We start from the raw sequence: 19,412 nt of genomic DNA, 5'->3' as shown, positions 1-19,412 counted from the left end.
CACAGCTCTGACCCTACAATATGTGTAGTCGCCAGTCAAACTAGTAGTATTATGTTTTTAATCTGATAGAAGTTTAGAAATAAAAATCTGCTTCCAAGCAGGTTTTTGGAAAGCACAGAAACATAGAGGAAAAAAAGTCCCAAGCTCTCCAGGGGGATAGAAGCAGCTTAGTGTATTTTAACACGGATAAATCAAATTATCAAATAGGTTTGCATGTAATTTATCTACTCTGCTGGTCATTGGGCTGCTGTGAAGCCTTACGTATAAATAGAAACTAATCTGTAACCTCATCTGAAAGCCGTGTAGCGGAGCACAGCAGTGCCCTGTGGCAGGTATTGGGCTGACATGATATGGCGAAGATGTGTTGTATTTGAGCATGTCCGATTGTGTTGGAGCTGTCATCACCTGCTCTGCCTGAGCTTGTAGCTGTCCTGAGGCCGGTGTGCCAGGTCACCGTCACACAGCTTTCTAATTTGTGGGAGTTGGGAGATGTTTTTGGTGTAGGCTACTATAGTGTAGGAAGGTGCATCACATTGTGCAGCGTAGGGATTCATGACTATTCATTTGGTTTTATTATAAACAGTAGGCTGTGGTTGGGAAGGGAGCCAAAGGAACAGATGTTGCTCAGCACCCCCTCCTTCCAAACCAGAGACTGGAGAGACGTGTCACCAACAATTATGGTTAGAAATTTAGAAACTGAAAATCAGATGCACATATGGTTCATCTTCGGGTCTGATCCCAAATAGTGCCTGTCAGATGTGCCGTCACACATTGATTGGCCTATCATTTACAGATAAATTGTTGAATTTGTTGCTTTCACTATCAATTTTTCTGTTTTACAGTTTAAACTACAAGATTTACTCCCTGTTTTCTGCAGCTGATTATTTCTAGATGAGCATCTCATAAAATATGTTGACTTTAATCTCAGCTGGTGAGGTACTGTATTACTCTCAGTATAATAATGACACATTGTTTAAGTGGAAAAATACATTCTCAATCTCAACATTGCTTTTTAATTTTAAATTACTCATGGCTGTGATTATTATTGGCAATTATTTTGGACTACTGGTGGATTGAGGAATCAGGTTCTACTGAAAAAGAATAGCAGCCTATTCATTTAAAAAATAAAAAGAAAAGAACAAATGAACACCAAGTAGTTCATTCCTGGAGCTGGGAACTTTGTTCAAAATGTAAAAAAAAATGAACATTGTACGTGAACTAGTTCATTTTCATCTGTATGTTCTTTATAAGTGTGAGCTTGCACAGCGGGGTAGTTTGTTGCAACATTGAAGTATTATGAATTAAGGATTCTACCACTACCAAGGTGTTGGCACCTTTTCCTGTTTTCGCCTATCGTTTACGTAAAGAAAGCAGTCTGGGTATTGTTCACTGGTGCAGAATCTCTGTAATGTGGAATAGGGGAACCCTTTTTAAGATATCTTAAAACATTAGCTATCAGGAAGCAGCAGCATGATAAAGCTGGCAGGGCTGATGGTTGATCTACATTGATTGCAAAGGCTCATCACAGCAGTGTGGAGAATGCATTAATTCCTCCCAGAGATCACCGGCTGTCATAAATAAAGACAATTAGCAGTGCTTTGAACATGATCCTATACCAGCTCCCATTCTACCCTCATCAAATTCCCATGCATATAATCATTAATTTATGAAACAGGCCTGGCAACGGCCTCCCTTTCTTTTTGTTCGCTAGCCAACACTGTTCACTTTCACAAACACACTGCAGAGACTAGACATGAATGGTGTTGCAGGAAAATATCACAGAACATTTTCTAGGACAGCTGAAATGCTCTCTACCATCAGGAGGAAGCAGGTGATGGGATATGCAGTGAGCTAATGAAAATGTATTTAGTTTGTTTTGTGTGCCAGCGTGTGTTGTGAGGCACTCTGCACAGGCAGTGTTTGATGTCTGATGCTTTAGGTTTTTACAGGTGACTGCAGGGGCATACAATATTTAAAGGTCCCACATTGGCATTTTTATTATTATAAAGTAGGTCCTGTATTGATATTGTAAAGGGATCAAAGCACTCAGACCACAGAAAATTGAATACAGCCCACATATGGACACTGAGCCTTTAATTGAGCTGTCAGGACTTCTGTAACTTTGTGATGTCACAACAAAGCAGTCACCACACACAGCCATGATGCCCCAAGGCTGGCCACCCACTGTTTACCTACAGCACAGCCTCACTGTCAGAATTTTTTCCGTAAAATAACAGTAAAAGTACTGGCAGCTCATTACACAGGACTTTGACCGTTACTTAAAAAACGGAATTTTGCCGTTAATTAACCGGTCTTAAAAAACAGAATTTTACTGTCAATTAACAATAAATTACAGGAAAAATAACAGGACATTTTCAGTTATTTAATGGTATATCTCTTGTGAAATAGCAAGATATTTGTGGTCATTTAATGGTGTTTTTATAGTGGAATAACAGATCTTTTTTTGTTATTAAATGGTGTATCTATAGTGAAATAAAACATTTTCTGTATTCTAATTTCTGTAATTTAAAGGCCATTTACTGTGTCCCCATCGGATGCTCGGTAGAACAGGAAACATCACGGTACAGCACAGGACCCAACTGGAGGAGAAGAGAAGAAAATAATTTTTACTATAATCAAGCAGCACTACTACTTTGTGTTGACTTGTGAGGGGCAGAGAGAGATAGTAATAAAGAAGAGTGTGTAATGACCTTTACATCTTCCAAGGACCCTTCTTTTCAGCCATAGGTCCCCGTTCTGGATTGATACCAGGACGACCAGTGAGTAGGCTATAACGAGACAAAAAGCTGCAGACACTGATAACTGATCACTGCCTGAAGAGTTTGAAAGCAGATCTGCGCTGGTTTACAGTAGCCTATCCTCCCATATATTAGCCGGTCGCTACCGGAGCTTAATTAAAAAAATAAAATAAAAAAAGCGCTCCTCGCGGTGGAGCGGAGTTTCCTCTAGCCTACTTGATCAGCTGACATGTGGTCAAGACGTAGACAGACCTCACAGTCACAGGTGCATTTCATTTTTATAGGACTTCAACCTCAAAGCTGTCTGTCCTCAGACTGTCCTGACCTGTCCCTGAACATCACACAGGGACAACATGGAGCTGCCTGTGTGATTGGTTACTTAGTTTTACTGTTTACATGTACATGCAGGTACAGTTAAATACAGTTTATCGTCATAGTGGCAGGAAAGATCATTTCATCTGTATATATCAAATAGGTATTGTGTTGGTCAAGAGCAAGTTACAAAAAAGAAAAGAAAAAAGTTGTGCAATAAAATGGTTAACAGTGATGTGCGCTAGATGAAATGCACTCTCCTGAGAAAAGATGGCCCATCCAATTTTGTACTGGCCCACCCAAAATTTTAATTCTGCCTACGCCACTGGTGCAACCATGACTGATTGTAGCCACGTGCGTCTGAAGCCTCCATCCACCAATGGTAACGCTTGTAATCAAATCATTAGAAGTTTGTCTACAGCTCAGAATTTGAATGAAGTCTCTAGCAGAAAGTATGGTGAAGCTTTAGTGGCTGAAAGAAGTAAGAAGATTTGAAGAGTTTGAAGACTGTTCCAATGCATTCTCTATGGGGGGAAAAAAATCAGAAAAAGTTAAATATTTGAAAAAGTATAAACAGTATGAAAAATTTGAATACATCCGATAAAGTCCAGAAAAAGCTGCACGTTTTGATATATGAATTGTTGAAATAGCACAAAGTATGAAGGACTAGAAGAAGACCGTAAAAAGAAGAATGGCCGAACAGAAGAAGATTCACACTAATGACTTGTAGCTTGTTACAGGGACAGTGGAGGCTCTCTGCCTTCCACACCGCTGCTGAAAACCAAACCTGCGCTCAGAGCCTCCCCTGTCACTGCTTGTCTCGGTGAAAAAAAAAGGAGCTCGGTGGAAGTCCGCGACAGTAAACGTGTTTATGACAGATAAGACTACACAAATATACCCATCCTAACATGTATATGATAATATATATAATATATATAATATTATTTTTGAAAAAATATAGCTTTTAATAAATATTCTACATTATTCAAGCTTTAATTTTAGTAAAAAGACCAGTAGATTGTAGAATAGAGAGAGTCCAATGTACAGAAAGTAGTTAGGAGCACGTTTGAGGTGATCGATAAATCTGACGGCAGTAACTTCAGACGAGATTAAAAATTATCAGCAGGTAACGGCAGTCTCCACTTGGTAGGAAGCGCAGTGACGTAAATCGAACGGGTCCTAGAGCTGCGGTCCTAGACCTGCGGTCGGTCCTAGAGCTACGGTTACTCCGGTACTGCAGCTTCACCCTACTCGTTGATCCGGTGAATGATGAACTTTCACGGTTGATCAGAATTTTCCTCTGGATGTAAACATGCTGCAGACTTCCACTTGTAAGCAAATCAGGCAGTGCCCTAATGAATTTTGTCTATTTTTTTTTTATTTTTTATGTATTATTATTAGTTTAACAGCTCTGGGCCGTTCAACTAACTTATTTGTGCAATTTTTTTGCACTAATATTGTCCATTTGGAATAACATTCTGTTTTTGAATAAAGTTAGGGAGAAAGAAAGAAATTATACCAGTGACATGCTGGATCAAACTGAGAAACAACTCCTCCTCTCGTTCTTCTCTTCCCTACAATGTAAATCAAATTTGTGCCTTTTTTTAATCCGATTAATCGATTAATCGAAGAAATAATCAACGGATTAATCAATTATCAAAATAATCGTTAGTTGCAGCCCTACTTAAATCCACAATATATCTTATTAATATAGGCTAATTGCTATCAGCACTTCAGTAAGTGGTAACACCCTTCTATTAACACTAAATTAATCTACACTTATTTCTTTACCTGATGTTGATTTTGAAGTTTGAATCTTAACTTCATTTTTGTTAGTTTTAGTTTAGATTTTTGTTGTGTTTGTCAAATTTTCATGTCCCACTATCTCGAGGCTACAGTTGTTAGTATTTCTCAGGCTACTTTTTTTGTTACTAGATTTGCTATGTGCAGTTACCATGGTTACAGGTGTCCTTCTGCTCTATTGTGTGACGTTAGTGGAAAAGTTGCAGGTTACTTGTTGACACAGTAATACAACAGACTTGCTCTCTCTCTTTCTCTGTCGTTTTTCCTCACCTAGCATTACCACAGCTCCTCCATTGCAGAGCAGGCAACATTCAGAATCTAGATTCACTCACTCACTGAAATACTGTTCACAGCCTGTGTTTAACTCAGGAGAAGATAGACTGTTGGATAATGTAGTGATGTTTCTCTTAGCAAACATCAATAAAGGGGGACATACGTGGTCGACTGCTGAATTCTTTGAACGTATTCATTCCCCATGAAAGCAATGTTACAGTACATCCACATCCATAGTACATGACCATGTAACATAAGCTTAACCTATATGGATTTTGACTCTGTTTTGCATTTTGAATGTGTGTATGCAATTCACTTTTACTGGTCAAGATCTGCTGCATGTGATTTCACAGATGTATGTGGGCAGCTGTACAGTAGATGTTGCATAACAAACAACCATTATTTGTCCATCCATTGTTTTCATATTCTTTGATTTAAAATATGAACTAACAATTTGTAATTGTTCTTTTCATTTTAGTTTTACTTCTGTTTTTCTTGTTAAACCTCTGTCCTCTCTGGAGTTCTATGGAGCAATACCTGCACATCAACATTATTTTATTTATTCATACATTTCGGACATGTTAGTTAAATCAGACTTCAGAACAGACAATTATGCCTCAGCTTGATTTAATACTCACAGATATCTTACAATGTGTTATTAGAAAAACATCCAGTAGTGCGCATGTACTGGCAGTGACCTAGAACAGTGTTATTTCAACATCTATCATTGTTTGGAAACAGTGGTTATTGTTGTCAACCCATGTCATCAAGACACAGACACAGTGTCGCAGTTTCATGTCTCTGACCTTAATCAGTCTTCATTGTAAATCATTCTGTAGCAATCTAGTGTCATCTTGACATAATTCTGCATACATGCATGCATTGTGCCCAAGAGAGGAGTTAACCACACCCACAACCAGCCCACTAACAATCACAAACCCTGATGGTGTGAGAGGCTTGAAACTTTGAAGGAGCAGAAAGTGTGCATGAGTGCGTGACCCCATTTCAACTCCTGAGGCAAGAAACAGTTGCTGACAGTTTACCTTGGAGGTCTGTTGAGGTTGAAGTTGAGGACAGAGAAGATCCAGATATGTCAGTATCACTATATTACAATACTTTCTCCTCACTATCCCCTGTTGGGAGAGGAAAAATGAAGAGCTGTGTGCCCTGTGGTGAACCTTGAGAAAGACTAAAGTTCTTACTTTAGCCAATGTTTCAGTCAGGGCATGGAGCTGCTGCAGAACCAGTGATGGATTGAAAATCACATGGACCAAAAGTCACCTACTTTACCAACATCAGTGTGGTTTTTACAGCATATTCTGTTGCACTCACTTGGACACATCATCAGTGTTGTTTCTTGGAGTTATTGGGTGTTTTGGGTCTTGCAACAGACAACCTCGTCTAGGCAAGCCGATTGAGCCTGATCAGACCTCGGCCTGTGTCCAAGTGGTGATCTTCTGTCCCCACTACTTCCCCCTCCTCAGCAAGAACCATCTGGATGCTTTTTCTGCTGCCTCTGTGCACGTTGTTACTGATGACTCTCCTCCTGCTGTGGCCAGTTATACCCAAGGCTCTGTAGGCCTTGGTCAGGAGCTGACCAGCAAATCACAGTGCCTATATTTCCACTGGCATGCACCTTGTGTTCCACCACCCCTCTTTCGACCACCCTTGCCTCCACCGGCTCTCGGTATTTCGCCCACTATCTCTCATGCACCTCCTCCACCCTCTCCTCGTAGGTCACTATGGCTCCAGCAAGATCAGTTGCCTTGTCAGCTCGGAGATGAAAATCATGTTCGGTCTCAGTGTGGTCTGGACAATGTGTGGCAGTATTTTTATTTGACATTGACTTTTACCAGGTCAACTGTCATTGTCCAGTTTTGGGCTGTGGGGAGAAGACCAACATAGCAGCTACTCTGTCTCGTCTTAGGCCTCTCACCCTCCTTGACAAAGTCAGTGGCTTTGGCTGTGGCACGGATGTTCCTCCTGTCTTTAATCCCCTGGCTGATTGCCTCAGTGATACCTGCCATTCGCCAGAGCCTTCAATCAAGTCTCTGTAACTGCTTAAAGATATAGTCCACCAAAAAATGAAATTCAGTCATTAGTGACTCACCTTCATGCTGATGAATACTCCGAAATAGTTTTTTATTCTTCAAAGTGCATCTGTAAACCCGGGAGGGCGGTTCGTAGTCCAACGAAAACTTAGAGTAATATGGCCTGACACAAACGTCCATAAAACTACACAAAAACCTTGTAATGTTCTTCCACACTCTTCGTCCGTTGCAATCCAAGTGTCCTGAAGGGATATAGTCCAGAGTTTACTCAAAATTACGTCATTTAGGACATTTTTACAGACTAAACAGTCCTGTATTGAATTTGCCTGGGGCGCACTCTCACGTTCACGCCATGCATGTGGACATGACCGGACTTGCCGAAATGACTTAGTTTCGGGTAAACTCTGGACTATATCCCTTCAGGACACTTGGATTGGCGCGGACGAGCAGTAAGGAGGAATATTAGAGGGTTTTTGTGTAGTTTTATGGACGTTTTTGTGTCGGGCACGATGCACACGTGAACGAGAGAGCGCGCCCCAGGCAAATTCAATACAGGACTGTTTAGGCTGTAAAAATCCATGCTGGTTTACCCAGGCCTTGAATATTCGAGGTAGCCCAGTGTAGTCCACTGCTCTTAACCAGCCCTCCAGGTTGGTGCTAGCAGCCTTGATGGCAAAAATACCGTCAAGGACAAGCACATAAGCATTGTTAAATTAAGGAAAAAACTCTCTATAACATAAATGGTTGTTTCATTTCAGAAGGAGATATATTTCATCAGAAACTGTCTGCTGTGCAGAAGTTTTGAAGAGACATTACTACTTGATAAAGATGCGTCTATAGTAAACCACATCCATTTGAATGGCATACTTTTCATTTGCTTGAAACTAAAAACAAACAATTCTTTGATGTGTATTATACATGAACATCAAACACAGACTCAGCTCCATTTCCTCTCTGACACAGAAGGGTTCTCTTTCTTTTCATAAAATGGGAAGTGTTATGTCACATCTTGGCACATACATCTGTTTGGAAGTAGAGTACAAAGGCACTGTCTTTAAAATGAAGCATTGTTTGATCATAATGAGATGTTTGTGTCGAGCCATGACAGTTGCAGTGGTTTGGTTTTTATCTTTTGTTTTATTATTTCAGATATGATATTTCAGATGTTGATTGAGAACATATGCTCCTTTTTATGCTCCACAGGGAGCTGGGAGCTGTTCACTTCGACTTCTTTTTCACCCCCACTGTTCAGTCAATGTCTGTTCAATATCATCAATATGTTCAGGTTCTTCACTCCATTAAAAAAAAAAAAAAACATGTAAATGGCCAACACACAGTCAAGTCCACTGTCATTCACTATCATTGGGGGTGTTAGTTGCTTAGGAGATTCAGATGTCCTCTTGCTGCTGGTAAGCACCACTTGGCCTCACTTAATAATGTGTAAAACAGATCTTCTACAGTGTCTCTCCACAGTCTATTTATTATATTTTTAAGGGAATTTAAAATGTATGACAAAATTCAGGTCAACATTCCAACACTGAGACTGTTCTTAGTAGAGAAACAGACCACAACTACTTTTCTGCATTTAATACTATGAGTATACCAAGATGCACTGGACCTTTACTGTCATGGTAACAAAAATGAACAGGTAGTGCACATGGAAACGTCACAGTTTGCTTGGGTTTATGCAGAAAAAAATGTTGTCACATTTGTGTGCATTTTTTTCTTTTACATCCATTCATCCACCCAATCCCATATGTGGATTTTGTCGCTCTGCAGACTCACCTGATTCCTTCCTTTTGCAGTTGCTAAACAATAACGCATAACTGGGGCTCACCTTGTAGAGCGCATACCATGTGGGCTTGGTCCTAATAGCAGCAGCCATGGGTCGGAGTCTGACCTCCATCCCGTTGCTGCAAGTCGCCCTCTCTACCTCCCTACAGTACTTCCCTGACTGTCCTATCTCTCTCTGCTGTCCTGTTCCAAAGTGGCAAAATGTGTGACAAAAATAACCTTATAATAGGGCAAGGCCAACAAAGCTGGTTCACCTCTGATTTTTAAATAAGAGGTTTGTTTTGATGGTGACCGCCTCTGATTAATCTACAGGTTGCCCACAGGTCTATAAAAGGGCTGTCTTCTTGTTGTACCTATTGTTAAAAGAGTCAAAGTGACAAGATTGTCCCATTGTGGTATTTATCTATTCCAGAGTTGAGCTAGATGACAGCAATTGTCTCCTAATAGGCCAAAATTTGAGAATAATTCAGAGTCCAAATTGCACAGAGGAGGGAGCCAAAGTCAAAAACCGAAAATAAGTGACTGTTACTTCTCCCTTAATACTATACTGGCTGCTAGTTTGTTCTAAGATTGATTTTATGGCGCAGCTTAAAGTGCAAAATATGCACTGCATCTGCACTAAATACAATGTTAGTTTTTATTTTGTTTTATATATTCTTTTATATACTGCTTCTGATTTGTACCATGTTGTTGTTTCTCTCTTGCTGCTTTATGCTGTTTTGTAGCCCAGCTTTTGTTCATGGGTAAGGTAGAAATACACTTCACTTGTAGTAGTTCCCTTGTAACAGAGGTAAACAAAGAATTGAATTGTCCACAGCTTTCTCACAGTGTGGAGGCTTGTGTCACAGTCTCAGGTTAATAATATAAAGGGAGCTGCTGGAACCAGTCACTCGCTTGAGGCCAAGAAAACAAGGACAGTCTTTTCAAATCTCGAAAACCAACACTGACATGAGTGCATGCTTTTCACACTTTGCTGACTCTGTGCACCGTTGCCATTCTTGCTCTCGACCTGAAGGGGCATACATCTTAACACTAGTTTATTCATTTTCAGAAATGTCTCCAATAACCAGAAACAACAGTCAAAGGTTTGCATGACCCCAATATCTTTTACAAAACTAAGGTGATGAAAGTGAGGGGGGAGAACTGAATAAATTGACATGGAAGTCAAACCCTGGGATGATGAGGTTTCATTCTGAAGATTTTGTAGCATGGCATGGTCAAACGCTGTAAAGCAGAAACAGCCTCCTGGTTAAGACTTGAGTTGGCATGGAAACTGTACAGCAAACAAAACAATAGAACATACATGCATTAATAAGATTGAAATGTGTGTGCATGCCTGGCACAATATTTTTTTCTTTTACATAATATTGCATCAGTTTGTCTTTTTTCAACATTTCATTAGTTTTGTGGTGAAACAGCAGCACATCCATTGAGTACAGAGGATACAACTCCCTCAGTATGCAACAATAAACACAAGCACTTACAAAGGGATCACTTCTTCCATCACACATCAACATGTGCATATCTGTATCCTAACCTTTGTTTGAGCTATAGATAGCTATAGCTATGGCAGTAAATAGAAATTCATTTAATGGCCCTTGTTATCCACTGGGTGTCTTTGCCTGCACGGTTTCCCTGTGGAATGACCTTAAAATATTCATATGGAAATTAAATGTTGTCAATAGCTGAATTAATGTGTTTCAGATTGGCCTAATGGTTTGACATCTCCATCTCTCCATTGCTAAATTATTTTCCACAAAAGCAAATACTGTGATGTTGTTAAATTTGAGTTGATTCAAATAAATGCTTCTTTAAGTAAAACGTGTTTTAATTCTAATGTTCTCATGTTTTTCATCAGTGTTGACAGCACGTCTAACTTGCAACTATTAAACATAGCCGAGGTCCTTAAAGATAACCGGCTGAGTTGATGTAAAAAATACTCTATAAACGTGTGAGCAAATTACATCAGTATTATTATTCCAGGAGAGACAGGGCATAAACGTGAATCTTTACTGCAATCCTACTGGCCCCCAAATTAAATGAGAGAAGAAGCTGGAGCAATATCCCTGCTTCTGTCCGGAGCCACACTACTTCAACAACTGCACAATAAATGGTGATGTCCAGATAATAATCACACCAGTCTTTAAGCAAGCTGACCACTGTGTACTGCATGTGTTGCTTGGCAACCATTCTGCTATATGTTGCAGAATGAACTTTATTGCTTTGGTGCGTGTTCATGTGCAAAAAAAAAAATATATAGAGCAAAAAGTCATTATTGGTTTAACAAAATTTAATGTCAGTTAAATTCATAAGCACAATGACTAGTTCATCATCTCTGTATTTCAATATAAGTATAAACACGCTGACATTGAAACCAAAAAAAAGAAATGATCATACAAGGATCAAGCCACCAAATGCCACAAATGTTACTTTTGTTGTCCCCTTATTTAGAGCTTATCTACAGTATAACCTCTGGCTTCAGCAGAGGGTGCACTGTGAAAGTCAAGTTCTTGACATCACTGAAACTGAGCCGAATATATTTTCTGCAACGGCAACACATGGTAGTCACCGGTTCATTTGCATATTTATTTGAAGACAGATGCTACTTGGTCTTCCTGCTGCATGAACAGAGCCGAGAGTTGGTGTGCATTCATGCCAGTCCAGCTGGAATAGTGTTTACTATACTGTATCCTTACAAACACAACACAGATTTCTTTATTTGAGGGAATTAGTTGCTAGCCCAGCTTGTTTTTGTGTTGAATTTTCTGAACAGCTTCAATTCGTCAGACTTCATGGGTTTTCCTTTCTAACGAAAATATACTGAGGTGTTGAGTTTCAGTAAATAACATACCATACACTGGTCCTCCTGTGAGTCTGTAACCTAAATTGAACTGCTGTGCTGCTGATGCTCTCAGTGAGAGCAGACCTAACACCGATGCAAACACTATAATCAAGTTCAAAATGACAGGATTCTGTCTTATGTTCATTTCAAGGCAGTATTTTTTCCCCCTGCATATCAGGAACAACTGCTGATCTGGGACACAGCTACATTTGGATGGTCATTTTCATTACAAGTAGATCCAACATTTATTTATTGGAGTAAGAGCAGAGCAGCTATTTATGTACCATTTTCCACTGGTGCAGGGATCATTGTATTGCAGCATTAAAAAAAACACCTCTATTATGGGCAGTCTTAAACTGAAACAGCCCCTTATGTATAATTGTGCTGGGAAATGTCTTTTAAAGGTGCCATATTGCACCCTTTGCTGTGCTTTTATTTCAAGTGTTAATATTGATGCGATTTACTTTTGGTTTTAACAACCAACAACAATCTCAGTGTAGTTTGTAGGGGGAGCTCTTACAGCAGTGGGGCCTGTGAGCCAATCAGAAGGGAGAATCCCAGACTAACCTCTGATTGGCTGATTCTGTGACCAAATAGAAATATAGCCGATTTCAAACTAAATTCTGAAGGTTTGGATGGTGAGTCCAGGTAGGCTGGACCTATAAAAGTAATAACAGAAAAATGGCTCTCATGAATGAGACACTATTGTGATAATAACCACATGCTTTGTATTTGAAATATGAATCTAAAAATACTCAGTAACTAAACTGTTTAAGAGTTAAGTAAAAGTAAAAAGGTTTCATAAAAAGAACTTTGTACCTGCTGCAGCTTTTTACCTGTTTTGTACCTTCTGTTAACCTGCTGTTAATTACAGTATTTCGTAATGTGCTCACTTTCACCTCAAACACAGATTTTGCCACTTACATTTACAGTACAACGTGAATTCTGTCCTACAGCACTGATGTAAAGAAAATGCATGTTTCACTAAATGCACTTTTGTCTACCCCCCCCCCTCCTCCCATTTCCTGCTTTCTTTGAATTTCTCCAGAACTTATTACATTAGCGTCTTACTGTGCCATATCATGCTGTGGATGAAGTGGAAGATGGTGGTGGACTCCCTGCGTGGACGGAGAAGGAGGCTGCCCTGTTTCTGGTTCCTCCTGCTGTTTGCCGCTGGAGGTCTGGTTCTTTTCATCCACCAGCAGGAAATGTCAGAGATGGTTCAGCAACAAGGCCCAGGTCAGTCTCTGCTCATGCTAATGGCACAGAATAAGATTGTGATCTGATCATTTTGGTTCCAGTATTACGGTACTCAGGCAAGATGAAAAGTCCCTTAGAAGCACAGGAGCAATACTACAAATTCTGCCCTTTTTCTTACATTTTCCATTCGTACTAATGTGGTCATTTAAACCACAATTGAAATAAACAGCTGTATCACTGATGTGGTAAATAGAAAATAGTCTTAATATTAGTTTTTACCTTTTGTTACACAGCACAGTAGAAATGTGTTTGGTCACACTGCTGTGTGAAATAAAATCACACTTTTTTAACTAATAAATGTCTGCAACTCTCAACAAACATGCAACCAGAAAAGATTTGAGGGATTTCAAAGGATTTGGATTCCATAAGCGGATTCAAAATTGGTTTCACATACGATAAAATGCTGAACCATAACCCTGCTCTTAGCTGTGGCTGCTCAGTTGCAAGTCTCTATCATAGCAGCTAAACAGATTGATCAATAGATACATACTACATACATACACATATGCAAGGAGAGCTAGTTAATCCAGTTCTCCACACTTGGTTCAGAGTCACTGCTGCAGAGACTGATTGAGACAGAATTAGGGCTTTGACATCGAACTTCTATATTCGAATATAATTTGAATATTAAAAAAAAAACATATTCGAACGAATATTAGGGCAGCTCTAAATATTCAAACCTGTAATAAGCATTAATTTTGGTAAATGTTTTTGTAAATATTTGAATACATTTGAATATTAATAAACAAACGAAGTTCGAATATGATTTTTTGGGCAAATGTCAAAGCCCTAGACAGAATGTAGCTGTGATATAACTACAGTCATGGGACGATACACCTTTGGCTGCTGCTCTTGCTGACTCTGGCTGTAGCCCTGGTGCTGCTTCGGTTGTTTTGATCAGGATTGCGGCACACGCCACATGCAGGGAGATGGCATGGTTGTGCTGAATGAGTGTTGTTTTGGAGCCACTGTATAGCTGAACTCCTGTGGTGCATTAGTAACACATCTGTCATATCTGATAGAACCACTGTCGCCTCACATCCCATGTGGCTTAACAGTGCTTTCTTGGCTAATATTAATAATGAATACTAGCCACAGTAGAGCTACTGCAGCCATATGCATAACAGCAAAGATTTAACCACAAATGGCACCATGGCCATATCCATAGTAACCGTATTCACAGCAGCTAGATCTTCAAGACCACAGCCAAGCAGAGCAGCTGCAGCTGTTTCTTATAGCCAGTGGCTTTATATTATTGGATTATTGGAGCCTTTTGAAAAATTTAATAAGCATTAAATACATAATAGTGTCACATCATCTCTTCCATAGAATCTGCAAAGTTTTTTCCCCTAAACTCCCGGTATATTATATAAAAAGAAATAAAATGAAATAAACATGGGTGTCCTACATTTTTGTATTGACTTATTATATTGATATAAATATATTCACACTATGTGTAAAAACAGTTTTTTTCTGTTGTAGCTATCTGCTTGAATTTGAAACGTTATTTCAAGGAACTTCCATTTCTTATATTATATTATATTATATTATATTATATTATATTATAATCTGCATTGGCACTGCACTGGGGCCAAATGACTGTTACTGTTACGTCAGGTGTGATAAACAGCAGAGCTTTGGGTGTGTACTGATACTCCCCCACTGACACACAAACCACAGAAACCTTTTCATAGTTGCAGTATTAGCTCAGCTACGACAAATCTCCACAGTGGCTGTCTCATAGTTGTGTCTCTACAGTGGCTGTCATAGCTCTGTCAGATGCCTTGTCTTGCCAGTGAGGAACAGTAAAGTGCAACAGTCCCCTTATTTACTTCATGACTGGTTAGCTCTGCATCCTCTGTGCATACTGTAGTGGTTGACTGGTCGTCACTCAGGCTTCACTGTGTCCATGGTCAATGTCACACAATGTCACGATGAGGCCACACCCCTTACATCAATTACTTTCACAACTTTCAAGCCTTCTAGTAGAATTGTGTGCGGTGACATTAATCCTATATGCAAGCTTACCAAGCTTACCACACTTGGTAAGCTTGTGCATTGATGGCAGTGGACAGCAGTGCTCATCTAAGTACACTAAGGCGCATGTGTGTGTATGTGTACATTTAGATATTATTTGGTGCATGTTAAATCCAGGTTTTACCAGAGTACAATTGTTCCCGAAATACTGCCCCTTTTATTCCAGCTGACCCTGTGGTCAGAGTTTCCACGGTGATGAACAGACCGTACATTCAATTTCTAAATGAGTCAAACCTTTGTCCTCCTACTGTGTCCCAATGTGCTTCTGCATGGCTCTCAGCATTAAGGAGATTGGGGTTTAAGCAGCCGTGATGGACGAGTGTCCCGAGCATGTAAAACTAAGCAGCTTCAAGTCTCAAAACAAGAGATCAGCTGCTTGCTTATGTGCCTCTTTGGCTTGTTCTACATTTCCACCTGCATGAGAGGGACATTAGCTGCATGTTGTTGAACCAGTCGTCGCTGACTTTTGTAGAGCCACCAGGAAATGACTGATGCTATTTCACTCCATTTTGATTCCAGAAACAACACTTTTTAATGTTGCCTGTTTGGATTAAACTCTTTAACAACCATATTGGAGTTAACAGAACATTTTGTGACATTTTTACCTGTGATAAATCAGTGAGGGGAAGAAACGAGTGGATGGGCTTGTGATGATCAAAGAACAAGCATATGAACTGGTCCAGCTGGCTCTCTGGAGATAAAACCTTCATCAGCACAGTCAGAGAAGCTGCAATCCGCTGAGTATCGCCACTACAGTGTGTCAACAGCACTGTGAATCATTACGAATATCAGAGCAGTGTCACCCTCCACAGCAATAAGAGCCACTTAGCCAGAGTGGATTCCCTCCAACCCTCTAATATTCCCCTGATTGTCAGATGCTTTCAGGCGCAGTGTCAGGTGAAAAAAAGGCCATTCACAGTGATGAAGCCACGTTTGACACACTGTAGGGCATCAGCAAGACGAGACACACACATTATGTACAAACGTCTACCGTCACAACCACTGTCTTGAAATTCATGGCAAATATCGGACCATGACCTGCAAGAGGTTGTAAGTAGTAAGGTCATGCATTTGAGAATAACATTAACTTTATCCTGTCATGTTTCTTGCCCTGTCTCACATCTTTGTAGCTTTGGTATCTAATCTGCATTATATTCATTCTGCTGATGTGGAATCAGGAGCGGAGTGATTTCCCAGTCTGTAGCTTGTGAGGTAATTGGTTATTGCTGTAGTGTCGGATATTTACAGTTACTGTTGTTTGTCATAAACTGCCAATCTGGTATGGGCATGTGCCATTTTATCTAATTTTATCTCAAATTTATAGAAAGCTTTTTCTTTTTTTTCAAGAACTGATAAGCAGCAGTTATCAGATATGTATTACTATTACAAACACTTTACTGTATATGGACAACTTAGGGCTGTTATTCCTCCTACAGTATCACATTCATGAATGTTTGGTAACGTTTTAATCAAAGTTACACAGTATAACTATATTATACAATGTCATATAAGGACTCTCATAGTTGAATTGACGTTACAACAGTAGTCACGGCTGTTTAAAAGGCTGCCGTAAAGCTGTACGTAAATCATCTTGTTTCCATCTGACTCCAGTCCCGCTCAGTGTGTTGTGGTTCCGCTTACCTGATTCGCTGATATGAGTGTTTCTGTGTGCTTGTGCTCATGTGTGACTGTGCTAGTTTTCCGACCCTAGTCTTAGCTACAGTAACTCAACCAATAGGTGTTTATACATTTATGTAAAAAAAATACAACAACAACAAAACCACACCAGGACATCACAAACACATGTAAATTTCACTTAATTCTCCAATATGCACTTTGAAATTGTAATAATATAAATATTATTATTCATATTCATTTCTGTGAGTCCCTAATGGGGCCTTTTTACGTAAATATGTATTTAATAAACAATAAAACACAGTGAAGGCAGCATATATGGACCATTTTAAAGCAATTGTGATAGACAATATAGTAAAAAAAAAAAAAAAAAAAAAAGGACAATGGATGGTTTTCAGAAAAATGGGGTTTGTGTGGGCTCTTTCTTTGAAAATCCAAGTTAGTGCATAATGTAAATAGTTCTTCATCTTTTGAGACCCTTCACATTTTCCACTCCCACATGCTCACTTTATTATGTGAGGCAAAACTTCTTTGTCCTGTTCAGCAGTTATAAGATGTCTGAGTGAAAGACTAGAGCAAGCAGCAAAAAAAGCTTTGATGACATTTTCTCCACTTAAAGTTATCCCTTTATGGGAACTATTGTTGTTTCTTTAGTGCAGGATATTTAATATTTGTGTGTTTAACCAAAGTTTATACACTTGCATCAGAAAGTGTCTCTCACAACAAAAGAGCTGTAGAGGACATCAAAGCCTTGATTAAAAGACACAGTTGGTATTGTATAAGCTATACAATGCACAATCACAGACTCACTCGAGCTTCACCTCCCAGACAGTGTTTCACTCCAAGCCAATTCAAACTGTTCTAATCTCAATACGTTTTTTTATGTAACCAACTACGCAACAACTTTTACCGCATGCACATCAAACTATCCGAATCATGCAGCTTGCTGGGAGCTTGGCACAGAAACCACCTGATCGGTTGAACTGAGGACACAATATAGATGCCGACACATTTATCTTAACTGTCACTGGAATTTGCACAAACTCAACTGTATCAGGAGGATCTTTCATCAGGTGCTAACGAACACTGATCTACCATTGTGGTGAAATAATTATAATAAATATTTCTGTGAGTTTCATCGCCTTGCAAACGTATTATTATTCATGTATTGTTTATGAGTCAGACAATTTTATTTCTACAAGCTGGTCTTAATGCGGAAGAATGCAAGCTGAGATGTTATTTAATCAGCTGAGATACTTGATACTAACAGTATGCATTTTCATCTTTAAGTACTTAAGGAATTACATGATAAATAAACCAGACACCTTCATAGAATCACAAATAAAACTGATCTTTAGTCTTAGATATTTACTTTTTTTCAGTCCTCAATTTCCCTTGAAGTGAATCGTATTACACACTGTCCAATTCTTTTATTTTCTTCAGGCCTTTCATATCTACAGCTGTCAAAGTGAAATGAAATGTCACAATCCTCTCTTCTTTTTGCTGTTTTACTGAGCCAGAGTGTGTTGATTTCCGGTTTGGAATGATTTTTCCACATGTAAGAAATATTTTTAATATTTGCTTACTCTTGCAGAAACAAACTATTGCACAACTGAAATTTTGACCTAATAGATGAAAGCAAGATGAAACTGCAAGGGATCGCCAGAGTTATAATAACTCATCCTGCGGGGATACTGATGTTGTTGCCTTATTTAATGAAAATCCATCCAAGATTAGAAATATTCCACTCCCAATCAAAATTGTGTTGCAGAAAAAGTCTTGATAAGTTATTAGGATTCAAAGGATCATTAGGGTTCATATTGCCAGGATCAGATACATTTATTGCTTAGATATCTCAGTCCAGTGGACCAGCCAATGAAGCATTTTCATATTTCAGCCATAAGAAAAATAAAATCATAGATGGAATCAAAAGATCTCAACACTTATAAAAATACAAGATCTTAAAGGTCCAGTGTGTAAAATGGGGGGAAAACCATGACATTTAGCATTCAGATTCTAGTTTGCAGCGCTCGCTCGCACTCGCCCCTCCCGTTGGCAAAGTCACGGTGGCCTTCTAAGGACAAAAAACTTGTTTACCATGACTGGGAAGACTGGAAGTATTTCAGGAGCATGGAGCGATGAGGTGAAGATCTAAACCATTTAGATATTATTATATTACCACCTTCTTTCCTAATGTTGTCTCCTTCGTTGGTTTATTTATGAACGCGAAACTTGCGAAACATGCTCTCTGTACAGGAGCTCGAACAGAAAATCCAGCCAGCCAAACATGGCGGCAAGATGGCGACACTCACTAAAGCAAGACCAATGCTATACGTAGATATAAAAGAATAATTATAGGCTACGAAAACCAAGCAAATTTTATTTTATAGAGATTATACAAATCTATTAATGGGTACTATATTCAGATTTTGCCAATAAACCTGGCCAATTATTACACACTGGGCCTTTAATAAGCTCTCAGTCTGTCTGTTCACCTTGGTATTTATTAATTCCCAGCGTGCTACTTAGGGGTGGGAGAAAAAATCGATTCACATAGATATCGCGATATCTTTTTTGACGATTTTTAAATCGATTTTTTTTTTTTTGAATTTTTGTTGAAATGTTTTAAATATTGTGCAATGTGTA

At 39.2% G+C, this 19,412-nt stretch overlaps 1 protein-coding gene across 1 annotated transcript in view; it reads left to right on the top strand.

Moving 5' to 3' along the window:
* Nucleotides 1-12,916: 12,916 nt before the first annotated feature.
* The window catches only part of chst8 (carbohydrate (N-acetylgalactosamine 4-0) sulfotransferase 8), a gene marked incomplete at both ends in the record, with an annotated part of 132,597 nt that continues 126,101 nt past the window's right edge, over nucleotides 12,917-19,412 (top strand). Inside the window, one exon of the mRNA XM_083996423.1 lies at nucleotides 12,917-13,073. Within this exon, the coding sequence (XP_083852549.1) occupies nucleotides 12,917-13,073 (157 nt within the window). The remainder of the gene's footprint in view (nucleotides 13,074-19,412) is intronic.

The sequence above is a fragment of the Trachurus trachurus genome (assembly GCF_905171665.1).
Source record: "Trachurus trachurus genome assembly, chromosome: 3".
In the NCBI taxonomy this organism is placed as follows: domain Eukaryota; kingdom Metazoa; phylum Chordata; class Actinopteri; order Carangiformes; family Carangidae; genus Trachurus; species Trachurus trachurus.
Note: the sequence above shows the minus strand (reverse complement) of the source record. Positions and strands in the feature narration are given on the sequence as shown.